Below are 26199 nucleotides of genomic sequence, written 5' to 3' on the forward strand. Positions count from 1 at the left end.
TCCCAGGCTCCCGGCTCACACTCATCCGTAAGGTGCTCGTACCTCTTTGCATAGGGAGAGGGGAAGTAACTCCTTCCAGGGCAATCGAGAGGGGGAGGAATCTATAGGGCGCGACGACTCCCCTCTCCCCACACCACCACCACCACCACCAACCACCAACCACCCACCCAACCAACCACCCACCCAACCACCCACCGCCAGGCCGGAGAGCCTGGAAACCGAACACAGTACGAGCCGTCCTACAAAACGAGAGCGTCCTACGGTGCACGTTCCTTTGGTGTCTCTAGGTTCCCTTCTGAGTCAATTCCTGACGAACAGCTCCACTATTTTCACAAGCAAAACAAAGGTTCGGATCTTTCCTTCTACCCATAAAGCGCTTAGGCTGCTCATGAACCCGTCCCCCAGACACACTAAAGCATAAACCCTACCAAAGTGCACTCAGAACCGGTCGGTCTGCAGGCCTCGCGGCTTTCCGAACAGACGGCCCGGAGGCTGTGCTCTGCCGTCCAGAGCAAACCGCGGGGCCCGCTCGAGTTCTGGACCTTTTCTCAGACAGACAGACAGTGTGGAGGCTGGAGGGAAAGCCCGATGCCCTGTACACCCGGCAGCGGCTCTGTCAGACGGGCGGTGACCCGCAGCCCCAGCTGCACATCCTGGAAGGAGCGCCAGGCTCCCGGGCCTCCCCGCCGCCGCCGGGTCGGGCTGAGCTGAACCGTAGGGGAGCCGGGAAAGGGCTCTCCAGGTCCCGGGAAGACTTCCAGGTGTTCCCTCGGTGACAGCTGCAGTCAGCTGGGGATCCCACCCGCCATGGGGCCTGCAGGCCCACACTCCACCAAGCGGGGCCATTCTTCAAAACAAAACGAACAGGAAAGACACGAAAAGATGCCAGAGCTGCCCAGGAAGTCCAGTGGGAATGGGGAAGACCCAGGAAAGCAAGTTGGACCTTGACACCAACGCCACAGAGTCACCTGCAGCTTTCCCCGGGCGGCACCCCACCCGCAACGGCATTTTTCAGGAAGCTCATCAAAATATGCCTCCTTCTAGGGAACACGGCTCTGTGGGTCCCAGTGCTACGGAGACCCCAGCTTCCAGACCTGACACCCGGCAGAGGAAGGGACTCCCTCTCGCGCACGGGAAGCGTGGGGCCGCGGCGCCAGGCGGCTCTGAGCGCACCGGGACCGTGTGGCCTTTGTTCTTCTGAAATCCCACCAAGGCTCCTGGACACGCTTTTCCTGGGCTCCAGGCGTGTCCTGTTGAAGGAAGAGCGCTTTCCCAAAGCTGCCGTGGAGGCGAGGCGGGTGGCCCAGGGGCCGCAGCCGCACCCCTCAGTCCAGGGAGCGCTGGCAGGCCTTCTTCCAGCGGCAGGCCGTGCACCACAGTCCCGGTGGCCGCGACCTGGTGGCCATGACCCAGTGGCTGCGACCTGATGGCTGAGCCCAGTGGCTGAGCCCCTCAGTCCAGGAAGCGCTGGCAGGCCTTCTTCCAGCGGCAGGCAGTGCACCACAGGTCCCGGTTCTCCATGCCGTACACCTTCCGGCACTTCTTGCCCTCTCCCCGAGGCTTCCTGCAGAAGGGAGGGTGCATGGTCAGCGGGAGGAAGATGGAGAAAAGCCAGGAAACAGCGGGGTTCCCTGCGGGTCAGGCCTTCCCGTGTGCTGGGTGGCTCCGTGGCCACCGCCCAGGGCTGTTCCTCGTGGCTGCCCCAATTCCTAAGGTTTCATTTGCCCACCTGTGGACATGACACTGGCCATCTGCAGAGCACCGAGGCAAACACGAACACACGAGAAATGCCAGCAGAGAGCACTACTCCTTTGAGTTTTGAAAGAGGTACTTTCAAGTGCTCCCTTGTTTCTCAAGTGTCTGGCATCCTGGTTACGGGGCTCCTGGCTCTGGGTAGAAAGTCTACCTTGTGGTTCATTTACTACAGGGGTCAGTGCACCGGGCGCTGGGTGACCCAGTGGCCCCCTCGGCCTGTTCTGTAGGAGAACTTACTGTGAACTGTCACAACAACAGCAAGGCAAAGCGTTTTCACTGAGTTAATGGACAGGGAGAACCATGGGAATAAAAGAAAGGGCGTCTCATCCATTATGGGGACATTTCACGGAAGACCCTGTCTCTGGTTTCTCTGTTTCTCGCTGTTCTTCTGCATTTCAGTTACTCCCTGGAGGCAAGGCTGTGGGCATCCTACCTCAGGCCGACCGTCCCCCTGGGCGGGGAGGACAAGACTGCGTGGCCGTGCTGTCGCTGCTCTCCTGCGGCCCCGGGGTGGTGGTGTGTCGGTGACACCTGGAAGGACAGGAGAACAGAGCTGATGGCCAGGGTCTCCGTGCCACACCTTTAGGGAGCCTCTGCGGTGCAGGCAGTGCCCCGGATCGTTAGACGTGGCGGTGAAGCGCCTCCTTCACAGAGACCACGCGTTAAAATGGGTGGGGTGGTGCTCACGGCAGAGTGTAAGTGCATCTCCCTCAGGAAAGACCAGCATGCATGCCTTACACACCCTCCCGGCTTTGCCTTGGGCAGTCCACTTGGCCCGTGGTCACCTATTTCCTTTTGAATAATGTTTTGATGTCCATTCCTAGTCCAAGCCTCATGGTCTCCCTTTTCAAGGAAGAGCAAAGCTAGCCAGTGGCCACACCACCATGGGGGCTCGGCCTTCTGTGACCTGCAGAAGGGGTGCAGCCGGCCCTGGGCCTCGGCTCCCAGTGATGTCAGCGGCCTGCCCCTGCTCCTGTTCCATGCCTGGCAACAACGTGGGCCCCACACGAAGCCCAGCCAAGCACTCTTTTGTCCAATTCTCCCACAGTCTCCACTTTCCCACTTTCATTGGTTTCATCTCGTAACTGTTTCTAAGTTCTATTGTGGGGCCTGTTTTATAAAGTGTGTAAGGCTGCCTGGTGCTGTTTCTAAACGGACGGAGTTATTGGGTGATAGGCTTGTAATCTGTCTACTCATTAGGGCTAGGCCCAGAAGCTGACCCTGCAGGGAGAGACCAGGATCACAAATTACAGCCCGCTAATTTCTCCTGCTGGCCTAGGGGAGCTGGTCCCACGAGTCACTCCCAAACAGGGAGGCTCACGTTCCCTGAGACATGTCACAGGTGCCGCGATGGTGCGTGCTCCACCATGGCAGTGCCAGGCTGTGCTGGAGGTGAGGGCGCTGCTTAACAGGCCGAGACTGGCGCGAGGGCACAGTGCAGCCCCGGAGCCGGAGTCAGGAGCCTGCGTCTTGGTTTTAACCTTTTTTACTACTTCTCTTTCCAGGTGTGAAAAAAAAAACCAGCGACACCGTGAACCACCACGTAGGACAGCATCAGGTTGGAGACCCTCTGGCCTGGGCCTCGGGCCGGCCCCGGGACAGCAGGCTGGTCGGTTCCTACTGCTTGCGTGGGGCTTTTTATAGACTGAATGTTTGTGTTTCCCCAGATGCATATGTTGAAGCCCAAATTCCCAGGACTGGGAGATGGCCTTTAAGGAAGTAATTAAGGCTAAATGAGGCCCAAAGGGTAGAGCCCTGGTCCCTTAGGATTGGTGTCCTTTTAAGAAGAGACACCTGCCCGGCCGGCGTGGCTCAGTGGTTGAGGGTCAACCTATGAACCAGGAGGTCACGGTTTGATTGCCAGTCAGGGCACATGCTGGGTTGCGGGCTTGATTCCCAGTGGGGGGGGGGGGTGTGTGTGCTGGAGGCAGCCAATCATTGATTCTCTCTCATCATTGACAATTCTCTCTCTCTCCGTCTCTCTTCCTCTCTGAAATCAATAAAAAATACATTTTTTTTTAAAAAAAGAAGAGATACCAAATCTCTCATTTCTCCCCAAACCCTTCAAGAGAAAAGGCTGTGCGAGGACACAGCAAGAAGGGGCCTTCACCAGTAAGTGGCCCTCACCAGGAGCGAATCGGCCAGCACCTCGGTCTGGGACTTCCAGCTTCCAGAACCATGAGAACATAAATTTCAGCTGGTAAAAGCCCGCCCCCCCTCCCCGTTTATGGCATTCTGTTAGTGCCATCTGAGTAGACTTGCGTCGTGAAAAGAAAGAAAGAGGAATGGAGATAATTAGAAGAAAAGGCGAGTCACTTGGGGAAAAACAGGTCAAAGAAAGCTGTCATTAATAAAGATCCTCTCCCCACCCGTGTCTATCAATGAAGGTCCTCTCCCCACCCCCGTGTCTATTCATGAAGGTCCTCTACCCACCCTGTGTCTATCAATGAAGGCCCTCTCCTCACCCATGTCCATTCATGAAGGTCCTCTCCCACCCCTGTGTCCATTCATGAAGGTCCTCTACCCACCTGTGTCCATTCATGAAGGGCCTCTCCCCACCCGTGTCCATTCATGAAGGCCCTCTCCTCACCCATGTCCATTCATGAAGGTCCTCTCCCACCCCTGTGTCCATTCATGAAGGTCCTCTCCCCACCCGTGTCCACTCATGAAGGGCCTCTCCCCACCCGTGTCCATTCATGAAGGGCCTCTCCCCACCCATGTCCATTCATGAAGGGCCTCTCCCCACCCGTGTCCATTCATGAATGGCCTCTTGCCACCCATGTCCATTCATGAAGGGCCTCTCCCCACCCGTGTCCATTCATGAAGGTCCTCTCCCCACCTGTGTCCATTAATGAAGGTCCTCTCCCCACCCCTATGTAAGATGTGGAGGAACTTGGGAGAGCATATCCCTCAGAGTTATCTCCGTACTTCAGAAGGAAGTGCTTTAAACGAAGGGGCAAAGGAGGGGGGGAAGGGGGACATTTGCAATACTCTAACAATAAAATCCTATATAATAAAAGGCTAATGTGCAAATTGACTGGTAGCTATGATGCGCACTGACCGCCAGGGGGCAGACGCTCAATGCAGGAGCTGGCCCCTGGTGGTCAGTATGCTCCCACAGGGGGAGAGCAGCTCAGCCAGAAGCCAGGCTCATGGCTGGCAAGCGCAGTGGTGGTGGCGGGAGCCGCTCCTGCCTCCGCAGCAGCGCTAAGGATGTCCGACTGACAGCTGAGGTTCGCCCCCACGGACATCCCCTGAGGGCTCCTGGACTGTGAGAGGGTGCAGGCCGGGCTGAGGGACCGCCCCCCCTCCCCTGGCTGAGTTCACAAATAAATAAAACGTAGGGGGAAATTCCATTTGAAAGCAGCCTGGACTGGGAAGTTCCATCTACATGCAATGCGTGGTTTTACACAAGCTGAACAAGAGGGTGTCTGCCCTTGAAAATCCTCCTCAAGTCCAAGACACTCTATCCACTAAGCCAAACCAGCGAGGGCCCAATATATTTTCAAGTGAATGGTTAGGAATCAGGTTAATTCATGGCAATTTATCAGACAGGAATCATTTAATATGTCAAATCAATTCTTGCACACTACTTAAACCTGATGGCATATTTTAGCACTCATTTATTTTCAAATTACACATCCATATGGATGGATTATTCAGGCTTTGGGGCAAAAAGTGACTTTAATTTTGAACCATCAAGATGACATACTGGCAAACAATAATTTCGAAGTCATAAATATTATGAATGTACTCATAATGATAAATGCCATTTATGTACAAGGTGTTTTTGTAATGCTCAGGATCTGAGCTCAGAGATGATTTTATAAAGCCTTTTGGACATGTTTATCAACAGCTGAAATGCTCTTCTATCTGACAGAGCGGCGGGCCTGTCGGAGCCAGGAGAAGCCTTGCTCAGGAGTTTACAAAATCCACGCAAGAAACAGGTGCTTCCAGCCTTCTGGTCTTTGTTTTTCTGTTGCACGTGTGTAAATGTGTTCTCTAACTTAGGTGTGTAAATGTGTTCTCTAACTTATGTGTGTAAATGTGTTCTCTAACTTATGTGTCTAAATGTGTTCTCTAACTTAGGTGTCTAAATGTGTTCTCTAACTTCCGTGTCTAAATGTGTTCTCTAACTTTACATTTGGCTTTTTGTATTTGTACTCACTGGAATGCCTGTGAAGGTAACGGGAGGAGACTGCCAGGAGACACTGAAGCTGCTACCATTGGGGGTGAACTTGGCCGATCCTGGGATGGTCACAGGGGGCGTGGCCTGTTACAAAGCAAACAGAAATGGTCAGGGGGCGTGGCACGGTACAGAGAACACTAAGAAAGGTTTTTCCTCAATCTTAGCTGTCATTTACCAAGGCGGGGCCTCAGAAATGACCTCAGCTGTATTAATAATTAGACTAATTATCTGATAGGAAGAGATGGAACATGGTCAAAGAGAGTAGCTGGAAAGAAACTCTTTATATATCTAAGCAATCTATCTAATGTATCAAAGGGGATGGTTTTTGACTATTCATTTCTGAATTTTATGACAGCTGTGAGATATAATTTCTCACTATCAAATTTGGAAATAAACACTTTTATACAGGGATGGTGGGGTATAATTGGTACATTTGGGAGGGTAATTTGGCAATATATATAAAAATTTTTAGAATTCTGTATATTAGCTATTCCACTTCTAGAATTCATTCTAAGGAAATGGATACAAGGATGTTCATTGTATTATATATTTAAAAAAATTGGAAACACAAGTGTCTAGTAATAGGGAAATGGGTAATAAATCATGATATACCCACTGAGCCATTACAAATGACATTGTTGAAGAATACTCAATGACATGCAAAAACATTCATGAGCCATAGCCCATGTAACTAAGCAGTTATAGCATCTGTCTGTGCATGGAAGGGTCTCGAGTTCGACTCGAGGTCAAGGCCACATACCTGGGTTACAGGTTCACTCCTGGGCCCTGGTCTGGGTGCATGCAGGAGGCAAGCAATCAATGTATCTCTCTTACATTGATGTTTCTCTCTTTCTCTTCCACCCCCTCTTCTCTCCTCCCTTTCCCCCAGCTTCTACTCTTTCTAAAAATCAATGGAAAAAATATCCTTGGGTGAGGATTTAAAAAAACCCCACCACGTTCATGATATATTCAGTGGAAAAAAAAAACAAAGCATAGTAAAAACAGTACTATAATAGATTCCTTAGTTTTTTTATACATATACACATAGGAGAAAGTCTTGAAGACATGCCAAAAATATTAACCAAGAGGCTTTCTTGTAGTTGGGATTAAGGATACATTTTCTCTCTCTGCTTTGGTTTTTAGCGTTTTCTATGCTGAACATTTATAATATCTACAGACAGAGAAATCCCAAATATTATGAATACAGGGTTCAGGAAGATCATCAAGTGTGTGTTCCAACCCACTTTACAGATAAACAAAATCATTTCATTAAGTTGGTTCAAGCTCATGATTTTGGACCTAAATGCAAACATGAACAAAGGAATGAATTATTCTTTTTGACCCACATAACGAGTCAGGAATAAAATTTATTGCACCATCTAATCTAATAATTTGCTCTTGAGCTTCAGTCTGCTAAATAAGTGGTTTAGCTTTTCGAAGGGTAAGTGTAGTTGTGATGGCGGTGGCTTTGTTTGGACCCTGAAGGTATTTTGGCAATGCTTAGCAGCAGCATCCTGTTCAGGTCACATCCTCTGACTCAGTAATTACTCTTCTGTGACTTCAAAGAAAAAAAAGCTACGGGCACAGAGATGTTAATAGTAGAGTTATTAATGAGGAAACTGGGTAGACTAGTACCTAACAATAAGAGAACTACGGAGACAATGTGATTGAACTTCAGGATGAAAATGAACGCAGCTACGGGGCTGCTGTGTGGGACGCTGTTTTTCTATTCCTGGGTCAGAACGCACTGCTTTTGGTCAGGGGCAAAGTGTCACTCAGGGTCATGCACGGCACCTGGTAAGCGTGGTCGGTGTGCACGAGGTAGAGGGTGGTCGGGGCCGAGCGGCTCAAGGGCGTCATCAGTTTAGTCTCGGCTTTGGCACCAGGGCTTTCTGTTCTGCTTGAATCCGGGATGGGGAAGGAGGGAGGTGAAGCCAGGGACTGGGAGGGCGAAGCCGGGGCCAGGCTGCCCAGTCCGTCTGCCACCGCGTCTGTGTTGAGCTTGATCTCCGTGTAGTAGAAGTCCTCTTCACCGTCGCTGTAATCAGAGTCCCCAGCACGCCTAATGCAAAGGACAGCAAAACAGTCAGACGATGCCATCTCGCACAGGCTGTACCCTCTGTCTGGAACGCTCTTCCTTTCTCGTGTCTGCCTGGAAAACGCTTACTCATCCTGCAACACTCAACTGTCCACTTCCAGGGAAGACCTCCTTGACCTCTTAGAGGACTTTATTCAAACAATCAACAAAGCAATTACTTATTCACCAATTATTTGAGAATCTGCTCTGTGTAGGCACTGTCCTAAGGTCTCATGGTATCATGGTGACCAAGTCGTAGATGGATTCTGCCCTGATGGAAGTTACAGCTAGTGGGACAGGCAGACAAGGGAGCCACAAATCAATAGGTATTTATTGCATCGGGGAGTAATGAATCCTGGAAAGGAAAACTAGCAGCACAAGAGTGCCCGTAGCAGGTCAGCGATGGGGATGTTTAAAACTGAGCTCAGGGGAGGTGATGTGAACAAGACCTGGATGAGGTGAGGGGAACCAAAGCCTGGCCACGGGAAGAATACACAGTGAGGAGCAGCAGGGCCGGGTCGGGTGGGGGTGCCTGGTGTCTTCCGCCAAGGGCAGAGGGGCAGGGTCAGAGGGCTCTGCAGCCGTAGGAACGCTCTGAATGTGACGGGAGCCACGGAGGCTTTGAGGAGTCTCAGTGTTTTTGTTTCTTCTTTTTTACATTTTGAAATTGTCACTTTATTTTTATTTTTTAATTTATCTTATTGTTGAAAGTATTACAGATGTCCCCCTTTTTATCCCATTGACCCTGGCTCCCAGGCCTTCACCACACTATTGTCTGTGTCTGTGTCTATGGGTATGCGTATATGCACGTAAGGTCTTTGGTTATCACCCCCTGCCCCCGCCCCCGAGATTAAAGGGATCGCTCAACATGGACGACCCAGATGAGCCCCAACAGCGGGAGGGGAGTGACGAGAACCCGGTCTGGGATATATGCTGAAGGTCAGGATAAGGACTTCATTCCTCAATGTGCCCCCTGGCGGTGTTCACTTGATTTAATTCATGTTATTAAATTACTTCACACATTTCTGTAAGTTTTAACCTCTGCTGCCTCCTGACAACATAGGGCTTTGGTGTCCACAACCAACACGAAATGTCCCACTGTCCTATCGTCACGGCACTCAGCTCAGGGTCTAAGGCAAAGGCGGTCCTCTCCCCAGTCCCAGCGAGCGAGAGCTCCTGTGAACCCCGCGGTCCTGGGGGTGCTGGCAGGCTGCGAACCCCAGTCCCAGGGCCTCTGTAGAGCACAGAGCACAAAGGGAGCCCGGGAAGCAATGAACTTCGCCACCGTGAGAGCACCCGGAGCTCAAAGGGAACGGCTGGCGCCACCTACTCTGCAGACGCCAACGGGCGGACGGGCACGGCTTCTGCCCGGCGCTGGACAGGGTGCGATCCTCTGGCAGATGGGCTTGACAACAGACCCCCTCCATCCTGAGCGTGGCCCCGGGAGGTTCTCTCTGGACCTTTAAAGACACCGAGCTATTCCCGTCAAGGTCTTCCTGACATGAGGTCAGGAAGACACACCTGGCTTCCTCCCTGGAGTCCTCAGGAGCAGGACCGGGCGGCTGCCCAGAGGGTGCAGGGCGACCCTGAGCCACACCCACTCTGGGTGACCTGCACGCTGTGCTCTGGGAGGGATGGGCTACGTCACAGACATCAGCCCCATGGATGGGGTGGAGGTCCCTTCTCCTCCCCACACACGCAGGTCAGCAAAATCCCGCTAGAGCCTGGCTATTTCCTTCCTGTCCCGCTGCTGTGGGTGCTGCGCGTCCCACATTGGATCCTTGCTGGGCGGAGCGACTGCAGTGTCCATTTCTCATCTTGTGGGGAGGACCCCTCTGGCCCAGGCATCTGGGGCTCGGCATGTGTCTGGGTTTGCCGTCTGCACCCCGGTCAGCACGTGCAGCTTCTCAAGGCCCCCTTTCCGACCCAGGTCCCTGGACGAGAGGGACCCAGAGCCCCCAGGCCAAGACTGGGAACCACCGCTGCCCGGAGGGGCCTCACCAACGGGCCCCCAGCTTTGGTTTGTCTTTCCTGAGGAAGGCTTTTATAAAACACAAGGGAAACACAGAGGCAGGTCCCCAGGGACCAGGGCCATAGCAAGAGCACTCTGACGGGCTCAGTGGTTCCTTAACCCTTTCCAGGCTCAAAGTCACGCATACTCTCCATCAGGAAAAAAAGTACATTTACTTTTACAGACATCCTCAGGGGGGTCCTACCCTGCCCTGGTGTTGTATTTTTATACCACGTTTCATTTTTGACCTTCACATGTGACCCCTGCAGGGCTGACTGTATTGTTAACCTCACCTTCAGAGGGAACTGGGGCGCAGAGCAGTCACCAACACCCCTCAGTGCAGTACAACTTGTGGTAAAGGCCTCTGTTATCTGCCCCCTTCCCACCCCCCCACCCCCGTGCCCAGGCCCTTCCTGCACTCAGCTTGGGCACTTCTAAAGCACAGGTGCTGGCTGGGGCCCCAGGGCGGGAGGGAGGTGCCTCACCCGAGGTGGACGCCGCGGATGTGCTTCTGGATCCCGGCCGCGGTGCTCAGCACCTTCCCGCAGTTCTTCCAGAGGCACTTGAACATCACCTTCATGGAGTTCTGGAGCGGGGAGAGGACGGGAGAGTACAGTGAAAACGAGCCTGCCAATGCTGTCGGCCCCACACGCTTCGTCCTTCCCCTTCACTCGAAGCTCATCCCGAGCTCACAGCACGAGTGGGCAGATCCGAAGCCCGCGAGGAGGCTCTCTGCCTATGTTTCAACGAGGAAGCTGTGCTGTTCAAATCTACCTCCACCTGCTGTGCCCCGAGGTTGACCTCGTGTGTCCGTGGCCCTGCCCGTGGTCTCAGGCTGGGCCTGGCCCCGGGAGGCAGGAGGCTATGGACTTCCAGTCCCTTTCTGCCTGGCCAAGCTGGGCGTGGCTACCTTCCTCCTCCGAAACCACCTCTTCCGTTGGTATTTCAAGAGCTTTGGTAACTTTATGGGTTCTGGAAACTCCTCTCTTTACTTGTCCCTTCAGGCTTAGGGGTGCTAAGGGCCTTGCCCTATAGTTAGCTCTTGAGAATCTGGGCTACCACCCCACCCCAACCCTGTCTATACCTTTGCAAAGAGCCCCTTCAAACTCCTTTAAATTTTTAAACAAAGTTATTGATTTGAGAGAGAGAGAGAGGAGAGAGTTCCTGTTCCACCCGTCCATACATTAACTGGTTGGTTCTTGTATGTGCCCCAGCCCAGCAATCGAATCCACCACCTTGGTGTGTCGGGACAACGCTCTCACCGACTGAGCCACCTGGCCAGGGCTGCCCAGCTCTATTTACCCGCTGAGTACATCACCCACTTCCGGCCGGGACTTGGCAGGTGCGGGAAAGGTAGGGTATGAAAGAACATGAGCGCCGTGATCTTTGTGGGGGTGGTATGAGATGCAAACACACATGCCTTCCTGCGTGGGGAAGTGCTGGGGAGGGGCAGCTTATTCAGACATGAGTTTCCAAATATAAAAACCACCGTTTTTAATGTTAAAAAGGTATTTCTTTGTAAGGGGAGGTCCCCCTATAATATTTGTGGGACTAATTTTGGAGAATAAGAGCACATTAGTGGATGAGCTCAACTTTAATGGAATCAACAGTCCCTGTTCATAGGCGGAGGTGTTCCGCGTCACCTAGGAGGCCCCTTGCGTGCTGGTGGGTGCTTGCCAATGTCCCGACTACACCCACGAAACAATCCTCCTGTGCAGACAGAGCCACTCGTTTTAAAAAATAAAAATAAAAATATTTTAATTGATTTCAGAGAGGGCGAGATAGAAACATCAATGATGAGAGAGAATCATCGATAAGCTGCCTCCTGCATGCCTCTCACTGGGGATCGAGCCCACAACCCGGGCATGTGCCCTTGACCGGAATCGAACCCAAGAGGACCCTTCAGTCTGCAAGCTGATGCTCTATCCACTGAGCCAAACCGGCCAGGGCCAGAGAGCCACTCTTACACGGCAGGAAAGCAAGCCCTGCAGGAGGAGGCCGGAGACGATGTTCAACACGGCCCAGCCCGCCCCGCGCGCCCAGCTCTGCCCGGGCAGCCAAACCAGGCCCAGCTGCAGGCACAAGCGCAGCCGCCGGTCTGACCATGACCATCTGCGCTCGAACCCGGGCTTCTCCTGGCAGCTGCACCGACATTCAGGAGGCTGAAGGCCCTGTGGGCCAGGCCACATGGGCTGGGACCGCCCCGTGCCCACAGGCAAGCCTGGTCTGACACGGCCACGCCCGGGGCAGCTGGCTGGGTGGGGACCAGCAGGCCCTGCAGACCCACCAGCTCGGGCTGTACCGGGACCAGGAGGTCTCCATCCCTGACACTGCCGTGTGGGCCGCGGGGCCAGGCTGCCTCGCTCTTCCCCGAAGCCTCCGCCTGGTGTGAGCTGTCACCCACGCGGGATTCCTGGAGTGGCTCCCACTCCCCACAGAACCCCGGCTAACACACAGGCCTGGCAAAGGCCAAGGTCCCTTCAGTTCCCAGGGGGTGGGCCCACCTGCATCCTGACGGTCCCGACCCACCCCTGGGCCAGTCCGCTCAGAGCTGCCAGGTTTACCCGCCCTGGCCCATTCCCAGGTTCCTTTCCCTCAGGTGTGTGCACACGGTGATGAGGGTGTGTGTGCGTGTGTGCACGTGTGAACATGTGTGCTGGGGCGGAGGCTCAGACAGGAGGACCAGGGCTCGGAGGAAGGAGCACAGGTGAGCTCACGGCACCATCCTCAGCGCCTCGGGGGGAGGGCCCTCACTGCGGCAGAGGCTCAGTGAGCGCCCTCTCCTTTCTCCTCCGGCTCTGGCTGGCGGGCGGTCATCACCGTGACTCCGACCAGGAGGGACGGAGCTGCTTTCTTGGCAGCCGCCTGGTCATGCCTGACGGGCCCATTCCCGGGGCAGCGGGTTTCCGGCCCACGTGCTGCACTCAGCGGGCGTTAGGAACGCAGTCAGCCGACAGGTGCTCGCTCGTGCACAGGCCTCGCCGTCTCTCCCGCTTTGGAGCGAGTCCTGCTTTCCGGGTGTGAAAGACTGAGGCGTGATTCGCTCACTGATTGCTCCGGAGCAGCCGGCAGTTAACTTGGCGCTCTTCCCTGACTCGAGGACCTCCCAAGTGCACGGTAAAGTGGCTCACGGCCCAGACACCTGCGAGGGAGGTGGGAGGAAGGGCCAGGCTCAGCATCATCGTCAGACCAGGGATGCGCCTGCCCTTTGTGAGGGGCCTGACGTGTCCATTACCACGTGTCCACTCCGGGGGCGGGTTTCAGGGCCTACAGTGACCTGTCTATGCGTGGTCACTCTGAGTCTTCATGCTGTCCCGGGCGAGGGTGGTAACTGCTGTTTGCTTGTGTTGCAGATGAAGAAGCCGCTGATCAGAGAAGGGAGATGATTTTCTGACGTTTGCAGGGTAGCAAAGCTCAGCTGAGCATGGGGCTCCTGTGACTTCTGATCAGGGCCCTTCCTGTCCATGGATCGTGTTCTCTCCCCACGCTTTTTGCCCCCGGGCACAGTAGCTCCCTAGGCACAGCACGTACACGAGTGAACAAGCGAGACAGAAGCGCCAAGAAAAAGGCCCTGATCGCGCACGACGCACCAGATTCTGTTCAGTTCAAGAACCAAGTGCTATTATTCTCAGCTCATTAAGCTGCTTTCAGCAGGGCACTGCACAAGCACGGGTCCCCGCGCCGAGTCCCGGCCACCACGCCGTCACCTCTGATGCCAGCCGGGGACACACGCTCAGATGACCCCGGAGAAAACCTGCGCAGCCTGGCGCACCAGGATGGCCCTTCGGTCCCCATCGCTGTCCGGTAGTTCAGTGACTGGCCAGGCGAACACAGGTGCCCTGCAGGCCCAGCCCCTGACCCCTGACCGGTGTGGAGCAGCATCTTCACTCCCCGCCTCCGGAAGGCAGGAGCTCCTTTCTCTCCGGCTCTCTGGGTAGCAAGCCCGCAGCCTCCACTGCGGCACAGGCAGGGGGTGGAGCGGAGACGGCGGGAGGGGCAGGGCTGGGTCAATGCCAGCTGCGAGTTTTCCTCTTTGAAATAAATTGGGGGGAAGCGGTTCATGGCAGTCCTCAGGGTTTTGCTTTGGGTTTTTGTTTGTGAATAGTGATTCCTAATGAAGCTACTGAGAACAACCTAAAGGACCAATACGTAAAGCAGCACCTCACATGGACATGGCCATCAAAAATAACGTGAAAAGGTACTTGAGATGCAGCAGCAGATTGCTTCATCCTACAAAGTGAAATACTTTTGGAAAATTGTGAGTGGTCATGATAGTGTCAATATACACAAAGAGGATGGAAAGAATATGAGCTTTAGGTTTGGGTCTGGCCCTTCTATCCTCAGGACAGGGCAAGTTCAACGTCGAACCTGCCCCATCCTCAATGGCCTCATGTCAAGTTGGGAGCATGATGCCTTCCAGCTCTGGCAGGTTTGCTCAGTGGTTAGAGTGTCGGCCCTTGCACCGAAGGGTCTTGCGTTCAATTCCCAGTCAAGGGCACGTACCTGGGTTGCAGGTTCCGCAGCCCTGGTCGGGGCACATGTGGGAGGCAACCAACTGATGTGTCTTTCTCACATCAATGTTTCTCTCTCTCTCTCCCTCCATTCCACTCTCTCTAGAAATCAATGGGAAAAACATTCTCTGGTGAGAATGAAAAAAAAAAAAATAAGGTACTTACCAGACAGGGCAGCTGTGAAGATTAAATAAATGTGTTATCAATGTATTAAATCAATTTATTAGAGCCCTTTTTTCAGTTTTAGTTTAGTAAACCTACAGTTTTTGGTCTGTAAGTACATACATGCGTTTATGTGTCAGCTTTCTTCTTTTTTTTTATCCTCACCTGAGGACATGCTAAGAGAGAGAAACATCGATATGAGAGAGAAACAGCTACCGGTTGCCTTCAGAATGCTCCCCTATCGGGGATCAAACCCCTACCCCAGGCATGTGCCCTGACTGGGAATGGAACCAGCAACCTTCAGTGCACAGGAGGAGCTCACCAACCTGGCCGGGCTGGGCCAGCGTTCTGCATGTGTCACAGCCAGTTTTATAAAAATAAGATGCAAAAATTCTTCCAATATGTTTTTGAAGCAGAAAATAGAAAAGGGTGTTTGTTTTTATTTTACAGGTGAAAAAATGGAGACCCGGGAAGAGAGTGAGTTGGGCACCAATCCAAGCCTGACATGCACTTTTGTAGCTTTCCAACCCTGGTCAACGCTGGGCACCTCTGTCCACACGGCACCAGGCGGCAGAGGGTGCGTGCTCACACTGGCTGGCTCTGCCCTGATCAGGCCCTGGGTGTATGCTGAACCCTCAAAGAAGGAGCGGGAGGAGAGGCTGACCTTTCTCTTCCTGGGGATGGGCTCGTCGAAGAGCAGGCTGCCGGCCTCGGCCTCGTCGATGCCGTCGTCGGGCGCGGGGCTGCGGAAGGGCTTGGCGCAGTCGGCGGACAGCGGCGGCGACGGTGTGGACGGGTTGGACTGGTCGCTGGGGGCGCTCCAGCTCCAGTAGCCACTGCTGCAGCTGCTGGACGGGGCACCGCCCTCCTTCCAGGATCCGCTCATGCCCTCTGCGAGCCAGACAACCAGCGTCAGTGCGGCGGGGTGCAGGGGCCGGGGACGTGGACACAGGGCGGGCCTGGACCCTACTAAGCACATGCAGCACCCCCGCTCCGAAATGTGCAATAGCTGGGGGTGCACTATGCATACCTCGGGAAAAGAGCTGCATTACCCTTTATAAACACAGCTATTTTAATCACATGACAGGCTTTCCTAACAGTTTTCTGATGTGGGTGGTTTGGGGCACATCGTGCCTTGGGATGACAGTGGAGGGGGCATGAAAACAAGAAAGAAAAAGATGCCCTTGTTCACTAAGTTTGGGGAGCTCTGAGTTTACTGGTGTTTCTAAGAGGGAAATCATTTGCAGTATTGTCCCTCTCCCCCAACCCGTATTTCTCACAGGTCTGAGACCTTTGGAATAGGTTTACGGAAAAAGTTAGTCCCAGATGTAAGAGTCTAAGAGAAAGAGTGATTTCCGGATAGTTACCCAAGGCCACTGACATGATGAGAAGTAACAGTGCCTTGCATTTGTTGTTTTCCATCTCCCAAAACTCACTCACACAGTCCCGTGCGTTCTCACAACATCTGTCTCTCGGAGCAAGGACTCCATGTGGGTTTTACAGACGAGGACCTGAGGCACAGGGAGTAGTGACTCGCCACGTAGCCAGTAGTGGACCAGGCCCAAACCCTGGCCTACCAGTTGGCTTCTTTCTCCTTCAGGGCATGGGTCTCGTGTGGTAGGAATCCTCCTCTCTTTCCAACAGCGCTGAGATCAGAGGAGAATTTATGGGCAACGGTTACTGATAAGATGGCTGTTGAATTCTTCCTTTGCACTTGTGGGGAAACAGGAAGTGTTTGCTGATGTGGAGAGATCTTTGTCCAGTTAGAACGCCTTGGGAGGCTCCTTATAGACTTGACCTTCTTTTTGGATAATTTCTCCTCTATATTTATGTGCATTTTGAATACATTAAAACTATATTTAAGTTCAAGGGGGGGGGGAAATCCCAAAATGTCTCATTATGCTGTTAACATTGGTATAATTAGTAATGAAGTGAAGACACGCAATGGACCAGCATTTGTGGAAAAATGACTACCTTCACCCAATCACAGATTTCCAGCATAATCCTCAACTGTGTCAAGCACAACATTCAGTTAGAGGAATGAAGTTTTAAGTTGAAATCGTGGAAGAAAGTTACCCATCTCATTAAAGCAAGGCTCTACCCAATGAAGTGGTCATTTCTGCAGGATCAAGCCTTTCTGGCACCAACAAAACCAAATTAGCATCTTACTCCCTGCAGTCCACCGGACAGTGCTCACCAGGCCTGAGAGCCTTTCTGAATGAGACAGCTGCATTCTGCAGGTCCTTTGGGGGCCTCCGGGGGGCATGCCTGGGTGGGACACACTCCTTGGCAGGCTCAGGAGGCTTATGGTACAGCACAGCACGCGCTTGTAAAGTAAAGGTGCCAGCGGGGTGATCAGAGCAGGGGAGGTGATTGGGGCCTGAATTGATTTTGAAAAGCAACAGCGTATTTTGAAAAGCAGTGTGTCGCATTGCCTCATGTCAATGCCCCAAGTTCAGTTGCTGACTTGGGAATGATATTTCCTTTAAGAAACACTATTCAGTGAGAAGGACAATGTGACATAGAAATGAATTTTTCAGAAAAAGTCAGAACCAATTCAAGATACATACACTGAGTGGCCAGATTATTATGATCTCTGAATGTATAACAATCTGGCCACTCAGTGTGTGTGTGTGTGTGTGTGTGTGTGTGTGTGTGTGTGTGTATTAGAGGCCCGGGTGCATGAATTCATGCATGGGTGGGGTCCAGCCAGCCTGGCCAGGGGGAGGGGACATGGGTGGTTGGCCGGCTTGCCTGCTGGTCAAACTCCTGGTCGAGGGGACAATTTGCATATTAGCCTTTTTATTAGATAAGATATACACTGAGTGGCCAGATTATTATGCGTTCAGAGATCATAATAACCTGGCCACTCAGTGTATATGGCTGTGTCTCCTTCCCTGACACACGCATTTGGTAAAATGCAGACAGGCCTTGCTGGAAGCTCACCCTCTTTGCAGATCCACTTCCTGACAAAATGATCCTTTCTAGGCACAAAAAGAACCACAACAGTTTAAAAAAATTCACTGATAGACAATAATTCTGGACATAAATTAACCAACACCTACATTATCATTAACACCTTTCCCTGCCTGTTGCAGACTCAATGAGCTAGCAGACAATTTGGAATTATAAATTGGGTAGTTATTTTTTGAAATCATAACGAACAATGAATTCCTTTCTGAATAACTATGCTAATAAAGGTTTGTGTTGCAGAAGCAAACGGTTTATTTTGATTCTAACCTTTCAAGACAAAGAAGCATTAAAAATGTTCTCAATTAAAAAAGAATGCCATGTAAAAATACTGATTGTGTTAAAATATACTTTCTTCTCCGAGGACTCTATGACATCCTGTAGTTCCTTTTTTTTTCTTTTCTTTTCTGTGAAACAATGAGAATCTACCATTTATTTGCATTTGGTGGCCCAGCTTGGGACAAGCACTTGTCTGTAACCTTGAGGAATCTTTTCTCTATGAACCCTTCAACCTTTTATGCAACTCCTTTCCCCTGGGATTAGTTTGGGGGTGTCTTCAGTTTTGCTTCTCTGCAGTCTTCCTCAGGGGCCTCGCCACACTGAGCAGCGGGAGCCGGGAGGCCGGTTAGAGGCCCGGCGGAGGGTGTCCCTCAGCAGCAACGCCAGGCTCCCTCCCAGCCCCGCCCCGCTCTGTGGGCTGTGGTGGCAACACCGTGTGCGGTGGTCGTGACAGGTGGGGCAGTACTGTGGACGGTATGGATGTGACTTCCCGGCACCTCGATCTTTCTTCGCACCGGCAACTGGAGTGGAGTGCGTTTTGGTGAGGACTCGCTGGATGTTCAACAAGTTTATTTTCACACCTGGTGCTTACCTCCAGCTTATGTGTGGGTCACACCTCCGTCTCCTAACTGGCCAGGCTGGCTTTTGGGAGAAGGGATCCCCTTGCAGTAACTCCACTCCGGGGTCTCCTGTTCCTTTCAGCCCACTCCCGCCCCGGGTGGTCCACCGTGCGCTCTTGCCAGAAATCAGTGCCTTCGTCTGGATGCAGAACTCAGCCTGTTTCATGCTTGAGCTTCTGACGCATCAGCTGTCTGTCCTTGAACATTGCTTTTCCCTCGGCTTCCAGGAACCCACGTTCTCCCCCTCTCCTCACCGCTGGTCCCCCTCGGGCTCTTCCCTCTGGGTCCCCGAAGTGAGGGCGGGCCTCACCCCACCTCGCAGTCCCCTCCCAGTCTTCGCCCCCCGCCTCCACATGACTCTCAATGATCTCACCTACCCTCATGGCTTCTGCACGGCAGCCCAGACCTCCCCAGCCGCTGCCCTGAATGAGCCCCAGAACTGCCCCTGACACGCTTCCTCCTGGGCCTGCCGTCGTCTTCAGTGGCCCCAGATCCTGCCCAAACACTCACTGACAGACGTGCTCCTCCAACTTACTGGTATGTGTGGACCATCTCAGGGGCAGGCCTCCGTGCTGAGGCCCCCGACTGCCCGGAGGGCACCCTGGCACTCCTCCTCCTCCATCCCTTTGGTCCATCACCTCGTCCTGTTGACTCCGCCTTCCTCCCATTTCTCGGTTAATGTCCTATCCGTCCCCTCTGGGACCACCAAGGGTCAGGACAGCCGTAGGGTTTGTTGCTGTTGCTGTTTCTTTTTGCTTTTGTCTGTAAGCCCAGCTGTAACTGTCCAGTGCCGAAGCCATGTCGTAGCTCTCCTGCAGCCTCAGACGAACGTCTGTGCTCCTGGCCAGGCCTCCGTCACCGCCTACTGCTCTCCTGATTTCTCACAGTGAGTGAGTGAGCCCTCGGTAGCCATGACTAAGATGACAGACCCGGAGTCGGAGGATGCAGGGGAGAATTTCAGCTTTGCTATTTACAAGTCAATTAATCCCATGTGCCTCCGTCCATTCATCTGTAAAATAGCGACAACGATAGCCACAGGGCTGTGAGAATGAGGTGAGACCGAGGGAGCAAGGGCTCAGGAAGTGCTGCCCTTGACGAGGCTGTGACTGAGAGCCTTTCCCCAAGAGATGGAGCACTGCACGGGAATATGGGTGTTGCTTGTAACGACGCACCCACACCACCTAGCACAGCACCAGTAAGTACATACTGAGTGATAACGGACAGAATCATAGTATCTGACTGAGGAGTCTGGGATAATGCCTTTGCAAACGACTTCAGAGTTCTTTGACCCAACTACCTCTCCTGTGGAACAGAAACAATGCTGGGAAAGAGCTCCATTTACCTGGGAAAGAGACGGGGTGCTGTGTGTAAGTGCCCTGGACACGGGATGTGCGGGGAGCGGGTGGAGGGGTGACCGTGGCATCTCTGAAAAGATGAGGAAGCTGGCCCTGGGGTCTCCATTTCTCCCACATTGCCCCTGTTCCTGCTTGTGGTGAGGCTTAATCGATCATTTCATTTGATAGGAATGAGACCCCTCAAAGGGGGCTGTGCCCACGGTGCCCTCCCTGCGCCATCCCACCCGAGCTCCCCTCACCCCGGCTCACCATTCGGCCGCACCGGAGGGCTTCGAACCAAAGGGCTCGTGGACAGGCTGGTGAGTACCATTGCTGCTGTCACCTTGTCCATGTCCAGTTCCTCCGAGGACTTCCTGGAAAACAGGGAGGGCCACTGTTAGCGGTGCTCGCTCTGCATGCACTGGGGGCCCTGCCACCTACCATCACAGACAGACGGGAGAGAGGCGGGAGGCGCGCGCCCCAGCGAGCGCTCTGCAGTGGGGACAGGACCGAGCAGCGATTCCGAGTGGCGGAGGGAAGACTGCCATCGCTCACTGAGACAGACACGTACTGAGACGGACGGGTCACGCCGGCTCGTGAATTCTGGCCGGGTAACCCCAAATAAAGGCTCATACGACAATGGCCATTGTGGACAGCAGTCAGCTTACCTGGGCTGATTTCCATAAAGGAGTTAATATCAAAAATGTATGCAGCACACCGGCGTCAGATAAACCGCACCACCTCCCGGCACGAGCATTCCCAAGGGGGCCGTGAAGGAGCACGCGGGGGTTAACACCGTGTGGCAATGCGTGGTCACACTGACAAACGCAGCTTTCATCCCAGCTGACTCGTAAAAGCAATGAAGTCGCAGAGAAAAGTCAAATTGTTCCCGGTTGTGGGGGTGGGGCTGCGCAATTGATTTCACGACAAACTTGTAAAAAGTGTACGATTTGGCTCTCCAGCGTGCACCAGGATGCTCAATTACAAAGCAAAGCAACTCGTCCAGTCCTAGCCGGGAACTGGCGATCTCCGTCTGTAGTTCTCCTCAAAGCACCTTGCTTTCTTTCTTGGAAAACCGTTCTAGTCAAAGACTAATGCCTTTTTTCAAGACTGGCAATGAAAGATGCTTCCAGAAGGCGAGTTTGCAGGCACACAGCGAAATGTACTCTGCAGAGGTTTTCAGGACAACCTGGAACAGCGGGGAAAGCTGCTCAGTCCCGTGGCACACCCTGGAAAGACTACAGCACCCACAGTTCACAAGGTCTTGGACTTGGGAGCAAAGGTGAGCCAGTTTCCTGCAGAAACTGAAGCAGCGCGGAAAGGACTGAGAGCACCTTCAGGTCATTGATGGTCACATCCCCCATCCCACCCCCATCCAGGCGTGTGGGGTGTCACAAGGGCCTCCCAGGAGGAAGGCTTGCTGGACACACTGCGTCCGCTGGCTGCCGCCAGAGCCCAGCCGTCACCACGGCTCCCCACCGCAGTGGGGACAGGAGCAGGCCACTGTCTTCTGTCCCAGACGGAATTACTGGAGCTGCTGGCTGCTCTTTCCCACTCCGTCTTCTCCTTTTAACAAAAGGGTTGAGAGCCGGGATCAGAGGCCCGGGAGCTGGGCGCTGGGCAATGGCAGGTCCCCAATTCCTACAGGGACACACTCTGTGGCCACACTTTTTTCTAGTCCTTGGTTTCAGGGACCTCCATTTTCCCTCCTGTAATCTGCTTTGCATCGTTTTAAATTTTTCACATCTAAGGTTTGTTTTAAAGGTCTAGTTGATAATTAACTTAAAAGCTGGTCTATGTGGGTTTTTTTTAATATGAAGATCAATAGCGAAAGTGTCACTATAAAATATGCAGTTTTTGCATTGCCAAAGTCTGCCACGACCTTTCAACATCATGATCAGAAAGCAGGTTCCCAATGAAGAGCAAAAAGCAGAACAGACGTCAGCATCATCGGAGTTTTGTGTTTGGCCACCTTTATGTTTCCCATGGGCACGGAGGTCACGAGGACACCCCACGGCCCACTGCTCACCCTCAGCGAGCTGTGCATCTTGGGGAGTGTATCACGCCACCTGGAACACGGTGGCGCGGCCCTGGGCTGAGTTGTGTTTCTGGTTTTTTTATCCTTGTTTATTTCTTTTGGTACATTGCTATCTAATTACTGATTAATTGGTTCTGCAAAAGCAAATCCTTGTAATTAAATGCAAAGAGATGATGCGCCACATGGGATTTGTTACACTTAGAGAAAGCTTTGCTGAAGTCGGCTGGTAGACTTGGGGCTGTTGGAGGAAAAGACCACTCATCCAGGTGATACTGACTGAGAGTTTTCTCCAGCTGGGAGACGGATTTGAATCCCCTGCGGAGGGCTGCCCAATCCCACGTTCACAACAGGCTGAGAGCCTGTCCAAACAACCTTTCTTCCCAGGCCTGGGTGAGTATTACGGAACTTCAGAATTAGTTCTTAAAAATAGTCCTACGCCTTGTCATTCTGTAGGCGCTTTGCTGCTCAGCTGAGCGGGCTTTGATGGATGAGCAGGATTTCCAGATGCAAGAGTCACATTTCAGGTGAGGAAGCAGGCGAGTCCGTGGCTGGCAAACCGCTTGGGAATCCTGGTTGGAAAATGTGGTGGGAGAGGAGAGGGCACGAGCCTGGCTGAGTCTCGGGCCTCACGGGCCAGGCCAGGTGGACTTTCATGTTCTCATAAGCAGAGAGAGAAAGCCACTGAACATAACAAACCTGGGAGAGAGGTAGCTCATCAACCTGGATTTTATAAAAAGGTCAAAACACAAACAGGAACGGAAAGGGAGACTGGAGGCGTGCTCTGTAGCTATTTTTGTAAACTCTCCATTCGAACGCAAAGTACTAGCCAGTGGTTCTCAACCTTTCTAATGCCGCGACCCTTTAATACAGTTCCTCATGTTGTGGTGACCCCCAACCATAAAATTATTTTCGTTGCTACTTCATAACTGTAATTTTGCTACTGTTATGAATTGTAATGTAAATATCTGTGTTTTCCGATGGTTGTGACCCACAGGTTGAGAACCGCTAGCAGGGTCGCCTAAGACCATCGGAAAACACAGATATTTACATTACAATTCATAACAGTAGCAAAATTACAGTTATGAAGTAGCAACGAAAATAATTTTATGGTTGGGGGTCACCACAACATGAGGAACTGTAGTAAAGGGTCGCGGCATTAGAAAGGTTGAGAACCACTGTGTAACTAGCCTAAGACCCCTGATCCTCCCTGCACAGGCAGTAATCAGCCTGCACACACAGAGCTCCCTCGATGCGGCCAAGGATCGGTCGCTGGGAGAAAAGAGAGTGCAGGCTCCTCAATGGGTTACATTGTGCGGCTTCCAATCCGCTCTCTGCCACGACTGGCTGTGTGACTCTGGGAAATTACTTAGCCTCTCTGAGTCTCTGTTTCTTCATTTGTAAAAGGAGGATAAATATAGATTTGTTGAGATGATTCAACGAGAAAACACATGAGCACCAGCAGAGCCTCACCCACAGCCAGGATTCCACGACGTGAGCTCTTACCTTCACATTCACGGACCCACCCATTACATGTGTCCCACACGCAAGAGGGGCCTAGTCGGTGACTCTCCTCGCTCTTCGGACGGGCACCAGCACTAGCAGGCGTTGCTTTCCGTTTTGGGGGAGGGGCGCTGCCAGTGGTGGTGTTTTTCATAAAGAACTAAACTGTTCCAATTTCACAGGCGTTACCCGGTGAGCGTTGACAATTGGCACAGGAAGTGGCAGCTGCTGAGCCCTCCCTGGGCCCGCGGTGCCTGGGCCAGGATCCAGCGCGTGACGTGGTGGCCCTGGGGCACGGTCCACACAGCCAGAGCCCGGAGCAGGTCTGGGTTATGCCCCGAGTTCCTGCTTTCAGCCCTTATTCTTGAGGACCAGCTCTGAGCCGGGGTGCTGCTGGACACTACAGAGAGAGCCTCAGAGAAAACCCACAGGCCTGGCCACCCTAATCCTGCCCCCGCCCCCTCCACACACACAACCGGAAACCTACGCACGTCACAAAGCCAGGAGGTGGCATGGCCTTGGTGACGACCTACGTAGGTCCCCAGCTAAGGGATCCTGGCGGTGGGCACTGGCCTTGTTGGGTGAGGCGGGGGGCGGGGGAAGCGGGGCTGGGGCAGGCAGTGCCGGCATGGCCAGACTGCCCTGAGAAGGCACAGGACACTCAGCGCTGTGTGCCGGGCACGGAGACAGGGACAGGCCCGGGAGCACGGAGGTGTTTCGAGTGGACAGGCTTCGGGGAGGTCAGGTCAGGTTAGGGTGATGCCCTCAGATTTGCTTTTCAAGAAGTTCACTCTGGCTGCCGGGTGGAAAATGAGTTTCTTGGGTTTGACAACTGATCTTTTATCTGCCAAACGGACTGCTTGGGGACTGTGGCCGCGGGCGGAGGATGACGTTATCGGTGACAGCGAGGTACTTGGGAGCGGCACGGTATTGGCAGGCACGCTTCGGCACGAGGCGGGCACGGCTGCAGGCCCGGGGTGCGGCGGCACTGCAGGTCTGGCCCCTCGGCTGTGGCCGGTGCTGACAAGGCTGTTGTTTCTGTCACAAGAAGCTTTTTCTTCTTCTGCGCCACTTCACGCCTGAATGCCATCTGCTGGGAGCACGTGTCCACACACGGTCCCCGCTGACCTAGCCGCCAAGAGAGAAGGGCGTGCGCCCCGAGAGCCGTGAAAGACATTTACCTGCAACTGATGTGCGGCAATAACGGACGGAAATGAAAAGGCAGCGCACCCCCCGGGGTCAGCGCTAATCCCGCTCCTCAGCAACTACTGGAATCGGCGGTCCAGACCAAGTTCAATCACTCTGAAGATGTACAGTGACCCTCAAACAAGGAAAAAGCCTGGCGGTGAACTTGTCCCTGGAAAGACACAGCCACACCCCCGCCTTGGAAAGTGGGGACAGCTTTCGCTAGGAGTCGGCACACGGGATCCGGGTGACTACCACAGTGGCCAAGCACAAGGAGCACTTGGTTTCCTTTCTAAAGGAATCTCGTAGCAAAGGTGGTCACTGTTAATGCTCTGCATTCATTAGAGGTGCGGCTTCCTTTAAGACCGCAGGGAAGATGTGTGTTTCTGTGTGGAGAAGGACATGGAGGGCGTTGGAGAAGACCGTGCCCCAGGCCCCGTGTCCTGCCCACGGTGGCCAGCCTCTGTCCGGGTCGGCCACGTCCTTGCTGACGTCTCCAGCCCAAGAAGGAGCTCCTGTGCCTCAGCAGCAGCCAAAGCAATGGTCACACCGTCGGGAAGAGCTCGGCTATTTCCGCTGGACTCCTGGGGGCGAGGTCAGGCAGGGCCGGCGTGTGTGCGGGGCAGGGCGGGGGGGCCAGGCGGGCGGGTGGAGGTGCCCTGAGTGGCGGGCAGTCTGCCGGTTAACAGGGCACCTGTTAAGTGCCACAGTTGTCCTCGGGAAGAAAACCGTAATCAAAATTGCATCTCTCACTCTGACATTGATTTTCGTCCAACTCGGGCCACTGCAGGCTGGCTGGTGGGGTGAATGACCTCAGTGCCCGGAGGCCTCGAAGCCACTTAGGTTTCCATAATGGAAAGGACCTCCAGCCACATTCTATAGTGATAACAGTGATCTCATGAGGGCATTGGGAAAAGATGAGTCCAGTGTTTTCTGGTTTGCCAATTAAAGAAAAACAAGGGGACTTTTGCCTAGATGTAAAAACAAGGCAGAAAAGGCTGTATTACTTATTCCCATGACCTCCTGTTCCTGAAATAATAATTCTGATGTTGGCAGCAGACCCAAAGGTGGGCTCGCAGTTGTAGCCATTGTGTGTCATTGTTTCTGCAAAGAGAGAGGACGCCTCCTGCCCCGCCAGGCTGCCCAGGAGTGCGAGGGGCACGGTCACAGAGAGGGGGAGCAGCTGGCACGACACCCGTCCCTGCTCCGAGAGCCAGGCCTGCCCTCCGGAGCGGCCACTCGCTGGTGGAGGAGTTGGCTGTGTCGTGTGCTAACTCACTCTCGCTCTAGGCTGGGGTGGGGGGATAGGGGCTTTTATTCTAGTTGTAAGTTTTGGTTTAGTTCGTGCTGAGCTGTCTGGGACCTGTCTGCCGGTTTCAGCTCCCTGGGGGCACTGAGCAAGGCGGACGCAGCCCCTGCCTTACCTGGCTTGTACTCCGAAGAGGGGACCCACGGGTACGCGTTGTAGACAGAATTAATCCCTTTTAAATCTGCTTAAGTTTCAGATTTGGCTTTAGAAAATGTAATATTTTTCCCCCCAAAAAACTGCATCTTCTTTCTCATAACAT

General features: G+C 53.4%; 1 protein-coding gene across 1 annotated transcript in view; it reads right to left on the bottom strand.

Annotated features, from left to right (window-relative positions):
- Window positions 1-1162: 1162 nt before the first annotated feature.
- Window positions 1163-26199, bottom strand: part of ZNF704 (zinc finger protein 704) — a 129060-nt gene continuing 104023 nt past the window's right edge. Inside the window, exons 3-9 of the mRNA XM_080646401.1 lie at window positions 20179-20282; window positions 15370-15596; window positions 10518-10618; window positions 7739-8006; window positions 5924-6028; window positions 2189-2286; window positions 1163-1564 (exon numbers count right to left, since the gene is read on the bottom strand). Coding sequence (XP_080502527.1) covers window positions 1453-1564; window positions 2189-2286; window positions 5924-6028; window positions 7739-8006; window positions 10518-10618; window positions 15370-15596; window positions 20179-20282 — 1015 coding nt within the window. The 3' untranslated portion in view covers window positions 1163-1452. The remainder of the gene's footprint in view (window positions 1565-2188; window positions 2287-5923; window positions 6029-7738; window positions 8007-10517; window positions 10619-15369; window positions 15597-20178; window positions 20283-26199) is intronic.

Source organism: Plecotus auritus, assembly GCF_963455305.1.
Source record: "Plecotus auritus genome assembly, chromosome: 11".
NCBI classification, from domain to species: Eukaryota; Metazoa; Chordata; class Mammalia; order Chiroptera; family Vespertilionidae; genus Plecotus; species Plecotus auritus.